At 39.1% G+C, this 23,635-nt stretch overlaps 1 protein-coding gene across 2 annotated transcripts in view; it reads right to left on the bottom strand.

The window, feature by feature from the left end:
- Positions 1-214: 214 nt before the first annotated feature.
- The window catches only part of LOC122995395 (replication protein A 70 kDa DNA-binding subunit-like), a 43,981-nt gene continuing 20,560 nt past the window's right edge, over positions 215-23,635 (bottom strand). For both annotated transcript variants that reach the window (XM_044370606.1, XM_044370607.1), the window contains 5 exons: positions 22,177-22,306; positions 13,109-13,285; positions 12,831-12,938; positions 12,576-12,662; positions 215-952 (listed from right to left, as the gene is read on the bottom strand). In XM_044370606.1, the coding sequence (XP_044226541.1) occupies positions 851-952; positions 12,576-12,662; positions 12,831-12,938; positions 13,109-13,285; positions 22,177-22,306 (604 nt within the window). In that variant the 3' untranslated portion in view covers positions 215-850. The remainder of the gene's footprint in view (positions 953-12,575; positions 12,663-12,830; positions 12,939-13,108; positions 13,286-22,176; positions 22,307-23,635) is intronic.

Below are 23,635 nucleotides of genomic sequence, written 5' to 3'. Positions count from 1 at the left end.
TCACTGTCCTTGATTTCCAGTGTCTGAATGTTTACTCACAGCGAACATAAAGTAGTTTGAACTGCTGAGCTGCAGACATTTCATTTGAAAGTGAAACTGCTATGCATGGTGCATCTACAGTAAGAGCAGTAAAATGCATGATTTATCAGTGATATGCGATTCTGCTTGATTCTTAAAACAACATAACAAGGATGGATGAGAAAAACAAACACTGTTTTTATCTTTACATGCTTTTAATCAGTCTTTGCTTCTTTTCTTGGAAGCCCAGAAAGCAAAACCAGCATTTTTTTTCTTTAACTCAAAGAGTAATTTTAACAAGCAATAAACCCTGTGAAAACAGTTAAAACAAATGCCAACACGTGCATATCCCACGCACTTCTGCCACACTTTCAATTTAACATAAAACAAAGAAAATTTAAATCAATCAGACTCATCTCAGTCTTCTTAAAACAAACACTGCACTGATTTGACACCAAAGAAATTAATCACTTATTTAAAAAGAGAAAATGCTTGAGCTTGTATATGATACATGAGATGTAAGCAGGTCTAAGCCACAGTTCTATGTAATCACAGTCAAACCGCTTTGTTAAAATGTAATTAAATTAAAAGGTTAAAGCAATTTCCATCACATTCGCAGTGTTTCACAACTGGCCTGTTGAAGGAAGTGAACAACTAAATATCAGTCTTTTGTTGGGCTGCCATTTAGTCCGATGAATCACTGGCAACCCCTCTGCTGCCTCAGTCAGATATGCTGTTATCTCGCTGAGTCGGAAAGAGTCGGACACCGGTAAGAGATCAGTTGAAGACACGTTTAATCACCAGGCAGCCATTTGGATGACTGGGATCGAGCTCAGCTGGCCAATTTGTGGATGTTACTGAGGAGTCTCCTGCTGTATTCCCTGTGGTCGACTGGCTGGACTTCCATTACGGTTACCTTCACTCTGGACTCATCCTGAGGAGGAAAAAGAATAGTCTTGAGTCGAGTGCAGAAACATCAGCATCATTCAAGTGTTGGCTCTCTAAAACAAAATAACAAATACCATAAGACTGAAACAAGCAGACATCTCAGTGGGTTTAAATTTCAACCAAACCTAAATCTGTATGAAACCTGACGTCTAGTGGTGGAGTACAGAACTGTTCATCTGCTCTTGGCTGGTCTTTGATGCCAGCTGACGTCACTTTAGTCAGACCTGATGTTAAAGGATAGGGGTTCATGCTTTTCTTTGAAGTCTTTCTTAAAACAATACTCACATAGCAATATGTAAATTGAAAGAGCTTTTGTTTACTGGCCTCAAAGAGATCACTTCTTTCAGTGATCCACAGCCCTTGTTGTTTGCAAAAATGCAATCTCAAGTTCAGCTGAACTAATATGAGGCTTCAGCAGTCCGTGCTACTTGTCAAGTGATTATCTTCCAAAGTCTACACGACTCAGTTGGTCTGATTATAATTTGGACCTGAACCGACTCATTTCCCAGGTTGAAGCCAAAAATGTATTTCCATTATTTCCACTGTCACTATAAGAAGAGTTAATCCTGAGAAAATTCATTAATCAATTAACAATTCAGACAGCATAACCAGCATCTGTGATTTACCATTTGCCCATTATCTCATATGTGATTCAACACCTCTATTAGTACTTTCAATTTGCATTTACCTGAGGACAGCAGGTAAATTAAATAGAGGGGGCCGTCAAGGCAAAGGTTCCACTTGACATAAGGTGACAGCTTATTTAAAATAATGGCCTTCTAAAGGACGGGGTACTGTGAGAACGGAGGCTTGTTAATTTAATGTGGGGAGACTAATATTCTAATCACAGTCACATCTGGAGAAAACAATTACTTAGTGGTCTAACATTCACCCCATTCTCAAACTCAATTTCAGATGGGGTGGGAATTTGGGTTATTCCCAGAAGAACTAAACAACATAATGTCTGGAGGACCGCATACTGAAAAAACATGTAGACAGACGCACCTTGCATGCAACAGACAACTAACTGACACACACCTCTTACAGACGCCACATCATGACTGAGAATAATTGAGACAATAAAATCAGATAAAGTGAGGATCCCTGCGGTAGAGCTGGATGATTAATCGAATTTTATTTTCAATTACAACTTTGGCTTCCAACGATTATGAAAACAAGATAATATGATTATTTTGCTGCATTCCGTTTCGCTCTCGTTGATGCTCTCGTTTTGTTTGATGTTATAAATCCAGCGCATCGTGTGTTGGAACAGCCGGACAGCGCGGTGAGAGACAGAACGGAGTCTTACTCACGGCGTAAATGTATCTGAATTTAATAGCCAACTGTTCAGCGGTGAAAACTGACTTATTTAGACATCTACAGGTTACTTTGTCTTAGTTTCAGTCAGACTTTGGTTTCTATTATTTTAGATACGAAGACGCTTCAGTGCGTGTAATGATCCCTCCTTTCATCCAGCCGCTTGGCACTGTGCTTTCTCTGTCTGCAGTCTGTTATTGTGAACGTGCTTACTTGTAAAAAGCTGATTAGAAAAGAATTAGATTGGTTACATGGCAGAGAAATCGGTGTTCTGCAGGCAGTGAAATCCACCTGTGGAAACCAGGTTTCTCTAATCCCATACTCCGATTACTCTGATTACAGAAAGCAGGTTTATTGTTCACATGACAGTTAAGAAATCAGCTTTCTGGAGAAAACCGACTGTAACCTTGTTACTTAAGTGCATGTAAACACACTGCAGGATAATATAAGTCAGTGATTTCTGTCAAACCTTTTGTTTCTCAAAGTGCCATTATGAATGATCATTTTAGTACTGATCACTCTCCACACAACATGCATTCAATAATTACTATGTATCACAGTCTATCAGACTTTAATCGGAGCAGACATGATTCAATAATGAACAGGCAGGTAAAAATAACTAATCCCATTCTTATCATTGGCAGTATGCACTACACCTGTGTACACCCTGGTGGTAGAAGCTCCACCTCTTGGGAATTGTAGTTTTTAAGCGAGGCATACAAATGGAAGCCATACTTGTTATAGAGCACAAAAAGGGGTGGAACACAGTGAATATAGAAAAAACACATAATAACTTTATTTATATAGCACCTTTAAAAACAGAGTTTACAACATGCTTTGACAGACAAAGCAAAGTCAGTACAATACAAAAGCAAAGACACATGACACAGAAGGCAATAACAAGGCCGACATTAAGAGGATGACATTAGACAAACAATAAAGAGATGATAAAAAGATGACAGAAAGACGAAACTACATAAAAGTCTGTAGAAAGGAGTTTTAAGAAGTGATTTAAAAGAAGTTACTGATTCTGTGAACCTTATCTCCTCAGGCAGGTCATTCCAAAGCCGTTGGGCCCTGATGGCAAAAGCATGGTCACCTTTAGATTTAAGCCTCGACTTTGGAATAGCCAGAAGGGCCCCACCTGAGGTCCTAGAGGCTGGGCTGGCTCGTACGGGGTCAGCATTTCTGCATTTATGTAGCTTGCAGCCAGACCCAGATGTGCTTTCTAAGTGATCAGTAAAATCTTAAAATCAATTCTAAAACGAACAGGGAGCCAATGGAGAGAGGCCAAGATTGGAGTGATGTGAGTGTGAATGTTGTCTGTTAAAACCAGTAAGAAGCCCAGCTGCTGCTTTATGAACTAGTTGGAGGTGAGAAAGGGACTTTGTTTTATGCCAGAAAGGAGTAACAGTAGTCTAGTCTGGAGAAAATGAGAGCATGAATGATTTTTTCCAGGTCAGCTCACATATACAATCAGGAAGCACCTTATAGTAGTACCATACATAGATACTCCATCAATCAGTGATCCCCAGATCTATAGGAAAATAAGCAACATGCAGCACAGAAAATGTTATTTATCTATCAAAATGCCCATGTGATAAGATTAATATTGGTAAAACTGCACGCATGATGAAGCAAAGGATTAGTGAGCACAAGATCTCCATCAGACGCAATGATGTGAACTATCCTGTTGCCCGTCATTTCAATGAATTCTCACACCCTATCACCCCTCTACGATTCCAGGGTATTGAACACATTGAATTGCTAAGAGGGGGAGATATGGAAAGAAAGATATGCTAAAAGGAGCTCTAATGGATTGAAACTTTAGATACACTTCAGCCTATGGGCCTCAATGAGGATGTTGATATGAGTGTTATGCTGTAATTTCTAGTGTAGGATTTGGGGTCCATGGTTCATGATGACCCTCGCCTGATACCCTTCCATAGCTCTTTGTTCTATTTTTGTTTTGAGATGTTTTTTTCTTATAGATCTCGGATTTATGAATTATATATGTATGGTAGTGCTATAAGGTACTTCCTGATTGTATATGTTTTTTCTATATTCACTGTGTCCCACCCCTTTTTTGTGTTCTATAACAAGTATGGTCTCATTTTGTATGCATCACTTAAAAACTACATACTGTATACAGTATTTTACATTTAAATGGATAATGTAAATGATCATATTATTAAGGCTTTGAATGGCAGCTTCCTGGAACATTTGTGTTGATGTGCAGCATCAACACCTTCAGCCACATAAGAATCTCCTCAAACCTTTTTCACATGCTCAGGGACAGTGAAAATACCTGACAAGACATCCCAAGACTGTGGTGTCTTGATGATATGAAGTGAGTGTGTTAAGTATGTGTGTGTGTGGCTCTCAATGGCCTGTCTGTTAACATAAGGCAGGAAAAACAGGTCTCCTCTGACACTAATGTATTCAATGAAAAAAAATCAATTCATTGACTTCAGACAGACAGATGCAGGCACACACAGATGCAACTGCACCAAGACACAAGCATATACACTCATCGGTCACTTTATTAGGAACACCTGTGCAATCTAATACAATCCAATACAACAGTTCTGCCATCAATTCTACATTTATGAAGCTTATACATTTTCAGTTTTTGTTGATATTGTCAGAAAGGTGATAATTCTGTACTGAACTGGAGTGTGTTATATTGAAAAGTGTTCCTAATATTTTGCCCTCCTGATGTACGTTAATTGAGTGGACAAAATATTACGAACACCATTGAATATAATACACTCCAGTACACCGCCAAACTTAAAAATGTATAAGCTTCATAAAAGAATTGATGGCAGAGCTGTTGTATTGGATTGCATTAGATTGCACAGGTGTACCTAATAAAGTGACCGGTGAGTGTATATGCACACACACGTTTGAGGCCCTCCTGCAGACAACCACACACTCATCTTTTTATACCTTTATGAACTACTAATAGTATATACAGTATAATATCACAGATTCAACACGAACAACCATCCAGGCTTGAAGACTCCCTAAGATTTGGACTCAATATACTTCATCTAGTTACTGGGTGGAAATCAGATACACTTCCCAAATTCTCAGTGCATCAGTAATCTTGTATTTCCTTTTAAACGAATGCAAATGAGATGTTTATATGAAAAATGCACTCGTCTGCGCTCAGTAATCCTGCAGGCCAAATCTGATTTTCAGTATCATCTGAATTCCATTAACTTCACCTGTGGCAGAGTGAGAAGGGCCTCTACTATACTGAAGTCTGCAGCACAAGTGTCTGATTCACTGCACACTCTCCTGCCTCTGTGGGACTCCACTTTAATCTGACACGGCACACAGTTAAGATGGAATTTTACTCAAATACAATAAAGTGGTTTTTGTCTGCTGGTTTAGACTTTCATCTCCCTCCTCCTAAGACTATTTGCTCCTTTTCCTGTTTAAGGTATAAACACGAGCAGCCTGTGAGGTGGCAATGCGCAGGCTAAAAAAAACCAAAGTGTGGATGGATAAACCAAAGTGTTGGAAAAACAGATATTTTGACCATATGATGGAGCTACATGAAGATTACTGTTGTGCACAAAGACCATGAATGTCTGCATTAAATTGTATGGTAATTGATACAATAGTTCATTAAAAACTAAGTAAAAATTTCACTCTGAACCACAGTGTCAACCTTATGGTAGATGAAAAGTCAGGGGATCATCAGAGTCATCCTCTGAATGTCCGTAACAATGTTCATGGGTATCTATCCAATATTTAATAAGATATTTCAGTCTGGACCAAAGTGGGTGACTGACTGACAGACCGAACCAGACTGCCATCCAGAGGACCACGCCACTAGCTAAAAACCTCAGCTACCATTACTACTGGCATCGCAATGGGAATTTTTTACCACATAAACTTTTCCAAGGAAACAAAACGAAAAAATAAAATAAAATAAAGAGTTTTGACCAGAGGAAACCGAGTAAATTTAGATGCTGTAGGATAGTCCCAGTTGTTAAAATGTCCTCGCTCCAGGGTTAGTACTTTCCAAAGGTTCAGGAACATGGGATTTGCAGGGTTGATAGTTGCTCATAATTGTGTTTGCCCTTTTTAAATCATAATGATGACTGAAATCACCAAAATGGCCCTGATCAAAAGTTTACATACCCTTGAATGTTTGGCCTGATAATAAACACACAAGTTGACACACACAGGTTTAAATGGCTATGAAGAGTAAGTTTCCACACCTGTGACTTGTTTGATTGTAATTAGTGTCTGCATATAAATAGTCAATGAGTTTCTCAGCTCTTGAGAGACCCTGCACATTTCATCCACGGCTGCACTGACTGTACTGGATATTGAGCCACGGGGAAAGCAAAAGAACTGTCAAAGGACCTGCGAGAAAAGGGAGTTGAACTTTATAAATCAGGAAAAGGATATAAAAAGATTTGAAAATACCAATCAAGCTCTGATGAAGAAGTGGAAAATTAAGGGTTCTGTTGATACCAAGCCACGGACAGGTAGAACAAAGATTTCAGCCACATGTGCCGGGAAAATTGTTCAGATTGCAAAGAAAAACCCACATGCAACTTCAGCTGAAAGTTGTTTCAAGATGCACAATAAGGAGGTACTTGAACAAAAATGGGCTCCGCGGTCAACTTGCCAGAAAAAAGCCCTTACTGTGCCAAAGCCACAAAACAGCCCACTTACAATATGCCAAACAGCACCTAGACAGGCCTCAAAACTTCTGGAACAAAGTTATTTGGAGTGATGAGACCAAAATTGAGTTTTATGGTCACAACTATAGACACTATGAATGGTACACTTCTTGCAGATTCAGGACAGCAGGTCCAGATTCTGTAAACTTATGAGCACAACTCCTCTCAAGACCAAGAAAAGACTCATCTATGGAAGGGGGTTAGCCTTGAAGTTAGCAACAATGCATTAGCTTAACCTGACCAGGCTCACTTAAGGTGGACTGACCTTTAAGGTGGAGTAGCGATTCTCATTTTAGTGTCAATCTCAGCCCCGCTCTATCTGGCTGCTGAGTGTCTTCCGAGTTTTTGATCAGCCACAAACCCCGCCCACGCCCCAACCTACTGGAAACACTTAAAAATGAGAACTTGAACGAACTGAGAGCACGAGCGAGTTAGAGTTAATATGAGAGAGAGAGAGAGAGAGAGAGAGAGAGAGAGAGAGAGAGAGAGAGAGAGAGAGAGAGAGAGACAGAGAGAGAGAGAGAGAGAGAGAGAGAGAGAGAGAGAGAGAGACAGAGAGAGAGACAGACAGTAGAGAGAACAAAGCGAGTGAATGAGAGAAATAAAACTTTATTTTCTGATGGTTTCACAGCTGTTATATTCTAAACCAGGAAAAAATAACCTTCAAACAGCAGATCATCTACTGTGGAGACAGATGCTCTGGAGTTTTCAGTCTCATCTTCCTTCTCTGCACTTCTCCTTTTTATTGATTCATTAAATACAAATCTGACAACAGTAAATACAAAGAAACACAGGATGAATATGTTGTTGTTTATACATGTTCCTACGTTTTTAAAGTGCCATGGGCGTCATTTTCCTAATCTTCACTTTTCTTTGGATGTGGTGGAAACACAAATGGGAATGAACAAAAGGGACTTTGAGTTTCTAGTTTAGTTCCTATAATTGATTCTTCTGGTTCCTTCGGTTATGGGACTATTTGGTCAAAAAGGGCTAAAAGTATGAAATGCAACATGTTTATTTTTCTGGCAACATTATTGGATATTAATGGTCACTGCTGTGGTTATTGTACTAAATCTTCCTCTGTCCTATTCTTTCTAAATGAAACAACGCTGCTGTTACCTTTGCTGCTGCTCCTTCCTGAATGGAAGAACATTTTATCGAAGAACGATGTACCTGGCAAACATTAACATTAGACATAAAACCTCTCCAACCTCCAAAGCTCACACAGAATACAACACCCTTAGCTAAGCAGTACTGACTGTTGACTATTGACTGTTATAAACTGAAACTGACACTTTTCTTCTCTGTTTTCTGTGTTAGCTCTTAAAACTGTTGTTTGTGCTGCTGTCATATGTGAATTTCCCCTATAAGGATCAATACAGTTGTATCTGTTGACTCACTATATCAGCAATTGAGTAGGAAAACTGCTGTTTGCATGAAAATGTTGACTACTTTCAAGTCGAACAAATATGTCATAAACTACAGGCCGACAATTACAGATTGTCACGTTTTAAAATTGCAAAATTAAGTCATAACCTGAAAATAAAGAGTGGAGGCTAAAACTGCTGCGCTGCTAGAATCAGCAACAGCTCGTGTGGTTTAATAGCACAGAAAACTTTTGGGGATTTGAGTGCATTGTGCTTGTTAAGTCTAAAAGGTGGTAGTTTATCATTTCTGCTCTGCCCTAAAATAATACAAACTTGAGTTTATGTGCAAGAGAAGCGACTTTAAAATACAATCCTAAGCACGGTTGTTTTTTTCCCTGTGTGTTCTTGTTATGAAAAATGACAAAGCACAAATTTTGTTAGTTCATTAATCTTTTTAAGCTCAGACATTTCATTACATTGTTCTATTTTTATGAAAACGTGGTGGTAGATGTCTGATCTTTTCATCTTGTGTAACACTCAAAATTCATAGGAACGAACTGAGGCTGAGGTAGAAAGACGCACTGAACAAATGATTCATAGACTCTCTTCTCTGCACTCGTCTCTTTAGATCATGAGCTTTGAAATAAAACCAGTAAACTTTGACTAACAACCACTGAATATAAATTCTGAATACATTGATAAGTCTTGTGTAGAATATGTATCTGCTCAGAGCTCATTATCCCTACTTTGTGGAATACTTAAATCATCCATTTTACATTATGTTCTTGGGCTTTCAATCCTTGCCACTTCCTACAACACTACAAAATGTGTCAAACAATGAATCAATTAAAAAGGTTTTTCACTTCAATGCTGTTTCATGCACTTCTACCCCTCCCTTATGTAGGTACAACATCACCTCTGATGTGTGATTAACAGCTTATACATACAGATGAGTTTTTTTTTATAATAACATTTGTTAATTAGACAACTAAAACAACACATTTTTATGGTTAGAGCTGCAGGTTTGGGTGGGTGTAACATTAAATCTATGCACCTGTCTCACTCTGTCTGCTTCAAATACAGGTATGAGCTGCAAAACACAGGTTTTAATGACTAGAGCGAATTGTGCCTCATTATGCAATTCATTAATGGGTTGTTGTGTTAACCTCTTCCACTCCCATTACTGTCTTTCAGGGGCAGTTTTAAAGCTACAGTGAAGATACTGGTATCATATAAAATTAGATGATCTAAGGTATCCATTGGTTACGAAAGGTCCAAAGTTAGGCTAAACTTTGGTGAGGGAAAAACTGACAAGGCCATTTTCAAAGGGGTCCCTTGACCTCTCACCTCAAGATATCTGAATGAAAATGTGTTCTTTGGGTACCCACAAGTCTCCCCTTACAGACATGCCCACTTTATGCTAATCCCATGCAGTATTTGGCAAGAACTATGCCGTTTTTTGCATGCAGTATAAATGTGATATTTTTGCCTATTCTAAAAAGGGTGTATTTGAATATTTCTGCATACTGGGGTCCCTAAAGAGTCTTGGAATTGCATAAATTTGGTATGACTGGAAAGCTGAGACTCTTGTGTATTCAATGAGCCCAACCTTACTCTATAAAATGACCTATTGTGACCTCTAGGATACTCATAGCCTCATGAAACTTTACAATCACAAACTTGAGACCTAGGCAATACAGGGGATGTATGGCTTTCCAAAGTACATTGACAATAAGGGGATTTCTAAGCAATTTCCAGTACAGAAGTCCTCACCATCCAATCGCTCAAAAACGCAGTTCTTGCAGAAATCTGTAAGATTTTTGACCATTTTTATCAATTCTCGAATGGTCAAAAAATGGTTACATTGTGCACAAAATCTGTGTAACAAATGATATCAACCCAAAAATTGCTGCAACAACTTATGAGACATAATTGAGCATGGGAATGGCCATCATATACTTCCATCTAAGCCCTTATACACTCTAAACTTTCAAAATTTGAATAGGCACCTAACCAAAAAACAATGTTTATTACAGATTTATGACTAGAACAACTTGACACACAGTGCTGAACTGCATCTCAAATTAATCTTCAGGTTCCCAGCTTTCAGATGATGTATACCACTTCTATGTAGCATATACTGTTGACCTATCATCTCCCCCTAAAGATCCCCTGCCTCCCCCCCAAAAAATGATCAATGGTATGTGGCGGGAGTGGAAGAGGTTAAATTAATTTGGTGCAGGTAATCTAAAGCTGGTCTTATTTCTAAAATACATTCATAGTCAGTGAACAAAGTGATCACTCAGTTAATTGGTTTGAACGTGAGGTGGCTGCTTAATTGCACAGTCGTTGACTTTTAAACAGACGCTATACCATTGCTGACACGTTTCCCACTTCTTGCCAGACGGCGCCTACAGATTGCGTTGAAAGTTAGTCTGCACTTTATGTTCAGCTTTCCATGAAACTTGCTGTGTATATTCATAGTCCTCAGAGGATGCTTTGTTGCGCTTTTAGTGACTCCCTGACTTCTTCTCCTCTATTGTCTTTATCAGGGCAGATTTACACAAAAGGACTATCAGATCTAATGGGCACATGTCTAATTTTGATGATTAACTTTACATTTGTGCTCCCAAAGTGATTAAACATTTATTTTAAATGACACCTTAATCTTTCCTGTAATGCAGCTGCGAGGAAAAAACTTGCCCTGCTACTGGCAGAGCTCTAATAAAAGCAAAATCATTAGTATGTTGTTTGTTCTTTCCATCAGTGCTGTATTGTGGGCTGTAATGAAAATTGCAGCCTCCAGCATCTGCTTGTGGAGCATTAGGCTTTTTTCTTGTGGCATCATAAATGGCAGCAGTATGCTGACATTTACTGTAAACACAGTTAAGCTCATTTCGTTCCATAAGTGAAGATTCCTCTTCACTGCTTTGAACATCATCATATGTTAAATTAGTCTACAGCTATAGAGGATGTGCACTAAGGACTATGTGGACTGAATTTCAGTACTTTCCCTTGACTTTGTGTAAGTCCTTATCAGAAACGTTTTACATTATTTTCCAGTCTATGAAGAAAGGCTTATAAACTCTGTGTAGCGTTCCATGTAGGTTTTCTTGAGGTTGGGACATAGGACCGCTCAGAGCTCATCCTACATCTCAATCACTCCACTCAGACTCTTGATATGTGCCCCCAGTAGCAAATTAGCTTCTAAATAATTAAGCTAATTAGGCTTAGACAGACAATAGCAAAATGCTAATTAGTGCCTAATTAAGAGAAATTAATCCACAGCTGTATTTGTTTTCTGTTATCCAAAGTGTACTGGCTACACAAGTCCCTCGTCACTGTGATACTAATTGAAATGATGTTGGAATCATGTTGTGTGACTGACAGTGTGTTGTGATTATATTGCATTTTACGCATCTTGTTTTGTGGCTTTACATGCTTGGGTCTGCAGTTCAGTGGAAGATAATAACCGACGACAAGTCTGATCATTACAAATTCACGGATGACATGCAGCCAATTAATTAAAATAACACATTGCGATGTATCATGCTTTAACGTCAGGGGGAGATTTTATCAAGCTAGTTCCTTTACAACTTTTATTTTCACTATTTGGAAAGCATCCTTAACATCTCTGCCTGGAGCAAGCTCATCATAAAGATTTCAGCAAGCCAGTAAATACTTTGAGCCCATGAAAATACTAAATCTGTCAATCAAGTATCGCCGTCTCATCATTTTGTAACCTAGATACATATGTGACTAATCTATTGTATATGTTGAAATAAAAATATTTCACCATTAAAGTAGGAAGCGCTACTTGGATCTAAAAACAAAAAAACAACAAAAAATTACTCACGCACACCCACACACAGCCTACTTTTTGGTTTAATTGTGAAATAGACACAGATCATTTACTGTTTTTACAACAATACCACTTGTTTGCAATCTAGTTATTTTGAAAGCCCATTTATCCAGAACCATTATTAGTGTACGGGAGAAATAAAATGCCTGCTGGTGTATTTATTCATAACAGACATGTGCCAGCCAATCAGTGTCGAGCATTCCTGCAAGGCAGAGATCAGTGAAAAAATTCTCACTGCTTGCAGGACAATGATGAGCACCATTGCACGTCATTATATACCGCTCCTTTTATTCCTGGGAAACTAAATTGCATTGCATTGTATCAAAATCTATTGTGCTCCCATTTATAGGTACTTACATTGTATGTCTCCAGCTTGACTCTGTTTTTAAAGATGTGAGTTGTGAAGCTGACTTTCTGGAAGACTTCATCGAATGCAGCCTCGTCCTAAGGAAGACACACACACACACACACACACACACACACACACAGACACACACACACACACACACAAAACAAGGTAATTACAAGGTCAGGGCCACTGGTTTACAGGAGGTAGACTGTTAAAGAACTATGAGAGTTAGAGAGAAGTGTGTGCGTGTGTGTGTGTCTTACTGTATCTCTGAGCTGTCCCAGTGTTTCTGCACTGTGACCCAACAAGACCTCAGCTGTCTCCTGGAAACATGTCACCCACTGGTTATCCCCGAAGTCTCCTAAGTTAGCCTGAGAGTCAGACAGTCAGAGATGATGAAGGGGTGAGAGATTACTTGTGTGTGTAAGTTTGAGTGTGTGTATGTGTGATCACAGAAATTTCAATACTCGTCAAAGTCAGCGGCACTTTATGTGTGACAAACAAGCATTAATGATGTACACTGTACATCCTTTACACTTACAGAAAGTAGGAATCTGTATTTAAAGTCGGGGAACTCCTTGTTACACTTTTCACAGCGGTACAGCCCGTTCTGTTGGTCTATGACCTTCTTGTTGCAGTCTGCAGATGGACAGGCCTGGTACAGACAATTCTCTTTACGAATGTACAGCACTGTCGCCACGCAGCTGAAATAGTCCGCCTGAGAAGAGATAACATAAATGGGAGAGGAAGACATCAAATTGTGGGCACAGAGCTGCAAGATCGATAAAAACTACCAAATCACATCAAAGTGCTGCAATTTGAACGTCTGAGAGGCTGCAATTAATTTGCAGGTGCTGCCCCTTTACACAATGTTGTGCTGTGGAAAAATTCAACCAGCAAATCAAGTAACATAGTGGAAAAACCAAGTGAACCTTAAGCACTATCATTTAAACACTGAACACTTGTGCAGCATTTTGTATATTTCATCTTACACCTTATGAAACTTGGTTGTTGCTGCGGAGGAAATGTAAATGATGCTGTCTGGTCAAATGTCATGCCACCCCAACTAAATCCTGACCAGACATATTTTAAGAGCATCGCATGAAATGTATCACTGTGACGACTGTAACGGCAACAGCAAAATCACTGGAGCTGGAGCTGGCAGAGCAGACTTTGTAGAAGTATTATTCGCCAGCTAAACAGCACTAGCCACTAAAAGCAAAATTCACATCCCTACAAACATGGTGACTTGACAGAATACAGAAAAACTGCTGCAGGAGAAAACAACTGAGGAGACAGAAAGAGTCAGAGTATGTGTAGATCATCTAGTTTCCCTGTTTAACTGGGAGCTTTCTCCTGTGAATGTGTTGGTGGTTGCTTGTAGTATTGGCAGATGTTGAAAACATGAAAGTAAAATTTAGAGGTCCTTGTGATTGCATTATTGTTGCATTGTTTCGTTAAAATTTCAAAACATACCCATCAGATTCTTTTTCTGGAGTCTTGAATGAAACTGAGACAAAGACATTTCATGTACTGGCAACAGATGATTTTGGGCTTCTCCTCTTCAAGATTATTCTTAGTAAATTGCAATTTATGTAAAATGAGCCCCTTTACTGTTTACATTAAAACAACCTGTCATTTTTTAATGAGAGAGTCTTCACTGGCACTTCCTTTGGCAGGACACAAAGATGGATTATGGCACATCTGCTTAGAACCTGGTACACATTTTATTTTATTTTATTTATTTTCCTATTACAAATCAATAAATATTCAGTAGGTCATGGTTGAGGTACTATCTCTGTCTCATTTTGTGCCAAGAAAATGCAGAAGTGGATCCTCTCCGCCCATCTGTTCATGTCATTACATTACACCTTTCTCTCAGTTGCTTTGGGACAACCATTAATTGAAAATCATGAATCTCGAAACACTGTGTGCAATTCTCAAATTTATGGTTCCTTTTCTCATTACAGTTAATGCATTTTTCCTCAAATGTATAAATCCTGATATCAGATGACCTAGTGTTGCCTTTAAGATCAAAATGGATTAAGCTGCTTTTCTAATGCCATGTATAACTATCAGACATGTTCCTCATTATGTTTATTGTGTAAATACTCTCATGCAAAATATTAAAGCAAACTGTCACAACCTTTCAAACATGAATATTTTGTACATTTCAAAAAATCTAGAGCACCATGTCGAATTTATCTTGCAGGTACAACTCTTCACCTATCATTTCTCAGACACATTCACACATACTTACATAGACGGGTATCACAGTCATTGAACATGGAGCAGACAGACGTCAGGGAAGAACAAAAGACCATTCATACAGAGGGAAGATGTGAAAGCAAACCCTATATGATGTGTCTGGTCAGAGGAGGAGGTGGATCCAGAGGAAGAGAGACAACATGTTGCTGTATGAACATCACAGCAGAGACATGTGGGTGAGGGTTGAACTATGCGAAAAGATTTTTTGTGTATTGTAAAGAAAAAATTTGGATGAAATGCTGTGACCAGATAGAAAGGAGGCCAATAAGGTGTTGGAAGATACTTCTATTTAGTTTTGGATTTCTACAGTAAATAGCTCCTAATTTACATGAATTTGAGATTTGCTTTTTTTTCTCCTTTCATTTGTGTATTTTCTATTTTCCATTACTGTTACATAAGGTACTTATAGTGGCTGAGGGACATGCTAGTAAAGTGAACACTGACCATGAGAAACCTCAAAATAGACTGTTCAAACTAGTATTTCTATGACATGAGTTTATTCAGTTTGTTGTAGAGGATACTTAAGATCCTCCTCCTGATGAGCTGATGGTTGGTCTGACTGGCTAGCCCCCGGAAGCTGCGTCTCAGCTGACTTCCGGCCGCATGAGAGGCTACATCAACAAACCATAAAACTAACTATAGTAGTAGGATTTCACTACTTTTTCCTCATTCTTTACTTAAAATATCAACTCCTCAAATACATCTGGACCTGTTCAAGATGAAATCCATTCCAAAATATGAGTGTGAACAATGCAAACAACACATGGAAAAACTTCAGCAACAACCTTAGCAACAAATGCTATGGAACTGACGGCCGTAAATGGATTGTTGTGCTGCACAGTGTAAAATGATGCAGTGCTGTTTTAAGTGTTCTGGGAAATGCAGCGGTGTTTCAAAAAATTGTGCTTAACCAATTGACAAAAACCATAGCAGGATATAAAAGTGTGATTTTACAGACTTTAAAAAAGAAATGCTTTGGTGTTCCAGCCAGGAGAACAAGTCTGAGCATTGCAAAGACTGTCGCTTAGCTTTTCAAAAGCAGCAATCTTAAAGGTGTACAATGAATAGACCAGAACAAAACACCTCATCAAAGCGTTTGTTATGTAGGAGGCTGCACTTGGTATATGAACAAGACGCCAGATGGCTCTGGCTGTAAGAACACAATGAGTAATCACTAGTCCACAGTACAAGAGTTAAAATCACAAAACAGTGGCGGGGTACGATGACCAATTTCAGAGCACACAATGCTTCAAGCTCTTTCCTGCTGGGGTACAACAGCACATGACTTTGAAGGGTAGCTCTTATGACCACCAAAACTAACAAAGATGTTTCCAGAGGGCTAAGAAGCATCACCTACATGAAGTAATGCAATCATCAGCTAGCAGAAAGTATGCAAGAATGGCTAAAGGGTCATTCAGGTGAACTGTCCTTCCTATCAAACAGTGTTGGGATCAAGCCAAACACAGAAACATTCACTCATCAAAACTGAGCATCAATAATCTTGGGTGGATGCTCTGTTCTCATCCAAATGGTACGAATACTCTATTGGCATTCTCTTGTGTTATCATTATTGGAATAACTGTGCCACACATAGCAAATGTCATAAACTAAAGCCCATCAGTCTGAAGTGAGAAAAAAACCCTGCAAGAAACAAAGTGGGGCAAAAATGCTCCTTTTAGTGCAGGCAGGACATCCTTCACTGTTTTAAGAATGCAAATAAGCTGCTTAGGGTGAAAAGAGAGGCATTAAGTAAAATAAAAATAAACTCAGATCAAACTTGGCATCATCAGTGAAACGGTTGCCAACAACTCAGTCCAGCTGGTAGATGCACGCTGTTTACACATCTCTATTTGACTTCCAAACAATCTTGGAACAGTTTAAAAAGAGAGCAAAGGGAGTGTGAGAATTCTATGCATAATAGATGTAAGATGAGAGCAACCTCTCTCTCCCTCTCTAATACATAAATTGTGTTAATGTACACACACACACACACACACACACACACACACACACACACACACACACACATACAACTAACATGCAAGGTTATATGCAAAGACCCAAACTTACACATTTGCAATACAGATACAATGAGCTAAACTTCTTTCAGTTATGAATTTAAATTAAAGTGTACACAGTCAAACAGAATCAAATTAAAATGCAGCGATGTTGCAGTAATTTAAACAGATATTAGCACCTTAGGCGGCAGAACTCACACTGGTAAAATCAACAGCTAAAAAGGAAAGAAATGCTAATTCTGGGGGAAAAAGGCTATTCTCTCATCCTGTGGAGAAGCACAGCATTGGATTTCCATAAATATAAATATAAAGAATGCACACAGCAGATGAACTGTGTCTCATTGGGAAGAGACACACACACACATGTGTACACGCCTGCAAGCAAACAGACACACATGGATATAAATGGGCGCACATGTGCAAGCACAAGGCAATAAATACGTTATACATTCACATGTAACAAACCACAGAAAAAAAATCTGTTTCCCCAGCACCACCAGAGGGTATATCTTCTACCAGGAGAGCAGGCCTTAAACAAGATGTTGGAATTACAGCCAGAATTTAAAATGAAATGCTTTAAAATGCATTCTAAACAACAACTACAAGCTAGAGCCGGGCCAGACTCATTACTAATGTTGGCCTAAATGAGTCTATCAAAGACTCTCTCTAGGATGCAAGCCAAATTCACACACACTGAGCAATGCAATGCTGTTCCTTCGTCATACAAACAAAATCCACAAAATAGAATCGGGAGTCCTGTTCCATTATTCCTAGTTGTGGTATTCAGGCGACCAGGCCTGCTTTGAACACTAATTTTTTGAAAGTAAACACTTCAGACCCCGGGGGACACTCAGCTAAGAGCATTGAGGGGTCATACACTTTCTGTAAAGTGTTCAGTAAAAGCACTGAATGTGAAAAGGCCATTATGTTCATCTTTTTTTTTTTGAGATGCTTGATGTTGTCCTGTGTCCCCTCCGACCTCTACGGATACTGTCAGTCAGACTTAGAGCTCTCTGACACTTTCTTCCCCCTAGCTAACACTGAGTCACAGCCTCATAATCTGTCCACCCATCCATCTACTCACTACTCATGCCACACAGCAAGAACCCCTCCAAAACACTTACTAAGAAGGTTTTTTTAATTAGGAGAGTTTCTCCCGTTAGCAACAGCCCTCTCCCCCTCAACACTCCACTCCCATGTTTCCGCCCGTGTGCCTGCCTCATCACATTTTGCAGACTTGGGCAGATTGGAGCGCTGGAAGGCTGGAGAGGTGGGAAGGCGATGGGTGGGGAAGGTGGTGGGAGGGTGGTTATGGCGGGAAGAGAAGAACAGGATGCTTTCTTTGGGGCCCTGTTGAGGGTTTGTGATGTTGGCAGATGCTACAGTGAATGTGAGCATAGAGGTCAGCAGGATCTGGACCATAGCAATTCCATCACAACTAGTCCACTCTAAATGAATCCCCTCTTGTCATCATCGCTTCCTTTCTCCTTCTGTGTGTCTTTTTTTCTTTCCTTCAGTATTCCAGTATGTACACAGAAGCCTTGGGGCAAAGTCTTAACCTTAAGCACACTGAGGAGAACCTAGAGGAGCAGCATGACTAACTCTGCACAAGAAGACAGATACACAAAAACACTCACAGACATACAAACACAAAAATATAGGAGTGCAGACTTACCTAAAGATTCATACACACACACACACACACACACACACACACACCAACCCAACATTCTGAAAATAGTTTTCATTCTTATCACACCAAATCCTTGTGTCACCTTCTGGCACCTAAATGCAATTAAAATTTGTATGTGGAAGGGCAACCAAGTGAAAATCTACTTCACATAATTGACGTGGCTGCACATGCCAACTTTAATGCTTTTCCCAAAACCCCAACACACACACACACACACACACACACACACACACACACACACTCACACACACACACAAAGCTACATTAATTAGAAATGGTTTGAACACTTACATCTACACACACAGGTACACAACCAGAGTCTCGGTCACGAACATACGTACAGGGAGGCAAACAGGTAGAATGTCAAATTAGATTCCTTCAAACTATAAGCTTATGATTGGGATTCCATTATTATTACCAAAGCTGCAGCCTTAGAGTATGTTATAGACAATCTCCTTAAAGCCATTCAATTACAGAGACAGTTGGAGGTACTTATGGCAGAGAAAGGAAAGAGAAGACAAAGAGGAATAAACAGAAAAAGAGAATAAAAAACCCTTGAATTATTTACACATTCTCACCTTTCAACTCCTTTCCCCACATCTGCCAGTTAACTGTTCCTGTCTGTATCCTTTTCTCAATACCACCTTGTCACTTCACTCTTAGTCACCACACTCTTCACTCCTTTTTTTTTTTTTTTTTTTCTTTTTTGCTGTGGCCTTGTTCCCCTCCATCCTTCAATGCAGGTTTATAAGTGACATGAAGTCTAAGTGGCTCTGCCTGGCTTTTCTACCCGTCTCTCACTCTCCCACGTTCTCCGTCCTCGCTACTTCCCTTCTGCTAATGTTATGCCCTATAGGCTTCCTCCACCTCCAACACATAATTAGAATTTTTTATTAGAAACGACATTGATCTTGAAGCTACCCGTAAACGTGAGGAATGAGGGAGACTAGCTGGAGATAAACCTAATTAATAAGATTGAAAGTTTGTCAGTGGCACATACCACTTCCATGCACTCTTTTAGTCGAAAGCATGATATTTCTGTGCGATGGAGCTTCTTAAAATGGTTCACGGCCCAATTTGAGACTTCTCACATGTTCCTCTAATGGTGGAGTTCAGCAGTTCAATCAGTACTGCTAATATATGATCATCACTATCTCCCTCCTACAGCTAAAACAAGAGAACCATGACTCTAATCCATGAAGTCATACGTAGCAAGGCATAGCCTAAAGCTGCTCTATTTACAATGAATGGAAGACTAACTGTGGATTTGTGTTTGTCGAAACGCTTACATTCAAATGAGACTAAGCAGTCAGTTTTAAAAATCATTAAATCCATGCCTTTTCACAGAAAATCACAATTGATAGTTTTAAATAAAAGGCCTCCAGTGTAATCACTATATGGCTAAACACATTTAACTGTTATGTATCATAAGTCTGTACTGTTTAGTAATAAAAGGTATTTCTCATAACTTCCTTTCATGACAATCCACTGTGAACAAGCAACTGAGTTTACTGTATTTGTAGCTAGAAAAACCATAACCCTTACTAACAATTGTGCAGTAAGAGCAAATAAACGAACGAAGTCTAGAAAATGTGAGTCGTGCTCCCGACATCAAAGTCTGTCAACATGATGGATTCGTCCCTGTGTGACTGCTAAACTTTGCTGCAAAAACAGCGAGGCTCTAACCCTTTGATTCTCAGGGACTGACACCAAAACCTGGTGTTTACTGTGCTTGTCGTACATCACTAAAAGATCTTCTGCTCTATTGTTCTGTAGCCTTGCTGTTACGTCATCTGTAGGGGTTTCTTTCATTTTCCTTTAAACAACGGCCAGCTGCCCGAGTGAGAGAAAGATTTTCTGACTCACATATCAATCTGCTTCCAGACAAAGTTTTCACAAAGAAATATCCAACTAAAACTGCAACACAAATAATATTTACTTTTTACTGTTAACACAACTCATGGCTTCATTTCAACCTGACATACTGTATATCACCTCTTTTGTGACTCAGGACATTAAACCAATATAAAACTCAAAAACCAAAACTTAAACCAGTAATTCGTCTCGTTAATTTATTGTTGGGAGCAGCGGAAACAAGTTGTGAGCATGGCACTGTCATATCATCACTTTTTAGGCTGATATGGCGAACTTGTAGCACAACTGCTAGATGTGTAAATAAGCAAACAGTTGCTTATTTACACATCTAGCAGTTATGGAGCAGCATTATCATTCATTTGGAGTCGTGTCTCTGGCCACCTGATTAAGTCCAATATTCACTCTCCCTTAGCTCTGTTTTTGCTCTACACCAACTCCTTAGGGAAATATCTGGCTCTTAACCTGCTAAATGCTCCACTGTGTTCACCAGCCAGTGTCTTATAACTTTGTCAGTTTGTCGTTTGGTGCTGTACAGGTAGTGTACAGTGGGGTTAGGGTTAGAGTTTTTTTTTTTTTTTTCGCAGAAAACAGCTGCCTGCTACAGCCGAAAATGACGCTGTGAGAGTGAACCATAACAGTAATGTTCCAGCTGGACAGCTAAACAATGAGTTGCAACTCGTTATAAAGCTCTGTAAAGCTGAGGGGAGCTGCAGAGTCACAATTCAGGGTGACAATTCTCTGTAGGTTCATCACTACAAGCAACCCCTCTCAAATTACACATTATTATTTGATTCATTGTTATTATAAAAATATTGAGTACAGATGCCCTGAGTTATTCATCCACACAAAAAAACATGAAGCAAAATAATTAGCATCAAAGCAGCTTGTAGTTCTCATAATGGTTCTTACATTCTGGCCCTTTATTGTGGACTACACTGAATCATACACATGCCAAAATGTATGCCAGTGAAACACAACTGCTGTATATGAAACACATTTAATAAAATGGAGACATAAACTAAGGCTCACTTTGTGCATTTCCACCACTTCCATGAACTATTCTGTTTTTGAAGACCAAGTAATAGTGTATTCATAATGTGTTAATAATAAACTTGGACTTCTAACTCAGGAATAAAAAATACACCTGACTTATAGATAGATAGAACCATAGTTTTATTGTTAAGACAAAATTATAGTAGATTAATAAATTAGTTGATCAACAGAAACTTAATCAGCAACTATTCCCCATTTATAGCTTCCCAGTTGTGAGTATCTGCATCATTTCTCTGTTTCATATCACTGTACACTGAATATTCTCCAAACATTTTACAGACCAATCGATCAATCTATTGGCCAAGAAAATAATTGTCAGATCAGTCAATAATGAAAATAATCGTTAGTTGCAGCCTTACTTCGTTGTGAGGCCACTTATCATCAAGAATACAGCTCCTAACACCAAATAACAAACCAAATTAAAAAAAGATGAAAATCTGTTTTTTTCCAGATTTTTCCTTCAAGGGTCATTTCATCCAAATTACACACCTCTAGTGATATTCAGTCATGGAAATATGTTTGGTTTAATTGTCCCGATTTCTATCTCCAATATTTATTTTAATTTGGGTGAACCAACCCTTCAAGAGGCAAATACAATTTTCTCTGTGATTTGAATATCAGTGTGTTTAATATTGAACTCTTTTTTTTTCTCTTTTATGGTTTATGTATGTATGTATGCATGTAGGTATGTGTGTACTGCACCTTCTCTCCGTGTCCCATGTGTTCATTCTTAACATCACTCAGTGTTTTCCAGTTCGCCTTTGCTCCGCTGCCCGCTGATCGCGTCTCTGTCAGGGATTGGCTGTTGAGCGCATAGCCTTTCTGGTCATACCTATAGTGTGGACATTAACACACGACATACATTATTTAGAGTGTAGGGAGATAGAAAGAAAGTAGAGAAAAAGAAAAGGAGGGTTTGTTGAGTCAAATGAAAAACACACAGAGCATACCTGAGGATGCAACTAATGATCCCTGGATACTGAGGTGATGAAACTACACCATCAATATTAGTCATCTGCGAACATGTACAAGAGTGTATCTATCTCTTTGTGAAGAGGGAGTAAATGTAAGCGTGTCAGCTTGTTTACATGTATGAACATGTTTTATTAAAAGGCTTTGATTTTTCCTGTGAAAGAGATACGGCACTGTATCTGTTATTATCTAAAGAAACCATCTTCTGCCATCACTGAATTACTCCCTTAATCTCTTAACTGATTTACAGTCACTGCATCTGTATCCCGCAATCTATTTGATCTGACATATGGCTGCCCATCATGGATGAATGCTTTCATACATCAATCAGCCTTTTATATCCACATATATCTATTCATACACACTGTGTCAAAAACAAAATTTGTCTAGCTCTCTTTTTGTCTAGCCCTTCCAATTATTCATTTATGTACCTTTTTAATATTCTTTTTAAAATCTTAATGCATCAGTGTGACTCCTGCTCTGTATTCTAGCAGAGCAGAGCGATCTAATCAAGGCATCATCCAAATTCATCAGTTTCCTTCAATTATGCAAGCAACCCTGGTCAAAACAATCCCACAAAGCACCACATCGCCACAGGAACTGGAGTCAGACAAACACTGTCTTTGTAAAGCACAGACCTAAATGTTAAAACGGAATGAAAAACACTGTCTGCTCCTTGAATAACATTCATTGTCATTCGTTCACTGCCGTCAGCATGTAAACTGGAGACAGGACCTAACAGCAGCAGAGATCAGGGGGGGAAAGCCAGGGATAAGAGAAGAATGGAAGGAGGAATGAAAGGAAGGAGGGGCACCGTTTTTTAGTTATTTAGCCCTTTGAATGTCAGGATGAGATGGTGTATTGACCGGAGACTAATAAGACCAAGATTAAAGCCGGCGCAATGGAGCCTGCCCCTCCTCTCTGTCCCTCTCTAACACACACAAGTAACTGGTATAACTAATGCAGTGCACACACAAAAAATGGCTAAAGCTACTGTTCATGGAGCAATTAGCCAAATTTATAAACCAGACGTTAACGACTGAAAGAGTGAGCAGAATAATGCCCACAGGTACCGACAAACACACCCCTGTATTTATTGTATTCTCACTTTGAAGCTGCGATTACACCATTTGACGCAATTTTCTGCCTAAAAATAGCTGTCAGTGTAACACTCAGGCAATCATATGCA

Source organism: Thunnus albacares, chromosome 13 (assembly GCF_914725855.1).
Source record: "Thunnus albacares chromosome 13, fThuAlb1.1, whole genome shotgun sequence".
Lineage (NCBI taxonomy): Eukaryota > Metazoa > Chordata > Actinopteri > Scombriformes > Scombridae > Thunnus > Thunnus albacares.
The sequence above is the reverse complement of the archived record's forward strand: the minus strand, read 5'-3'. Positions and strand labels throughout refer to the sequence as shown.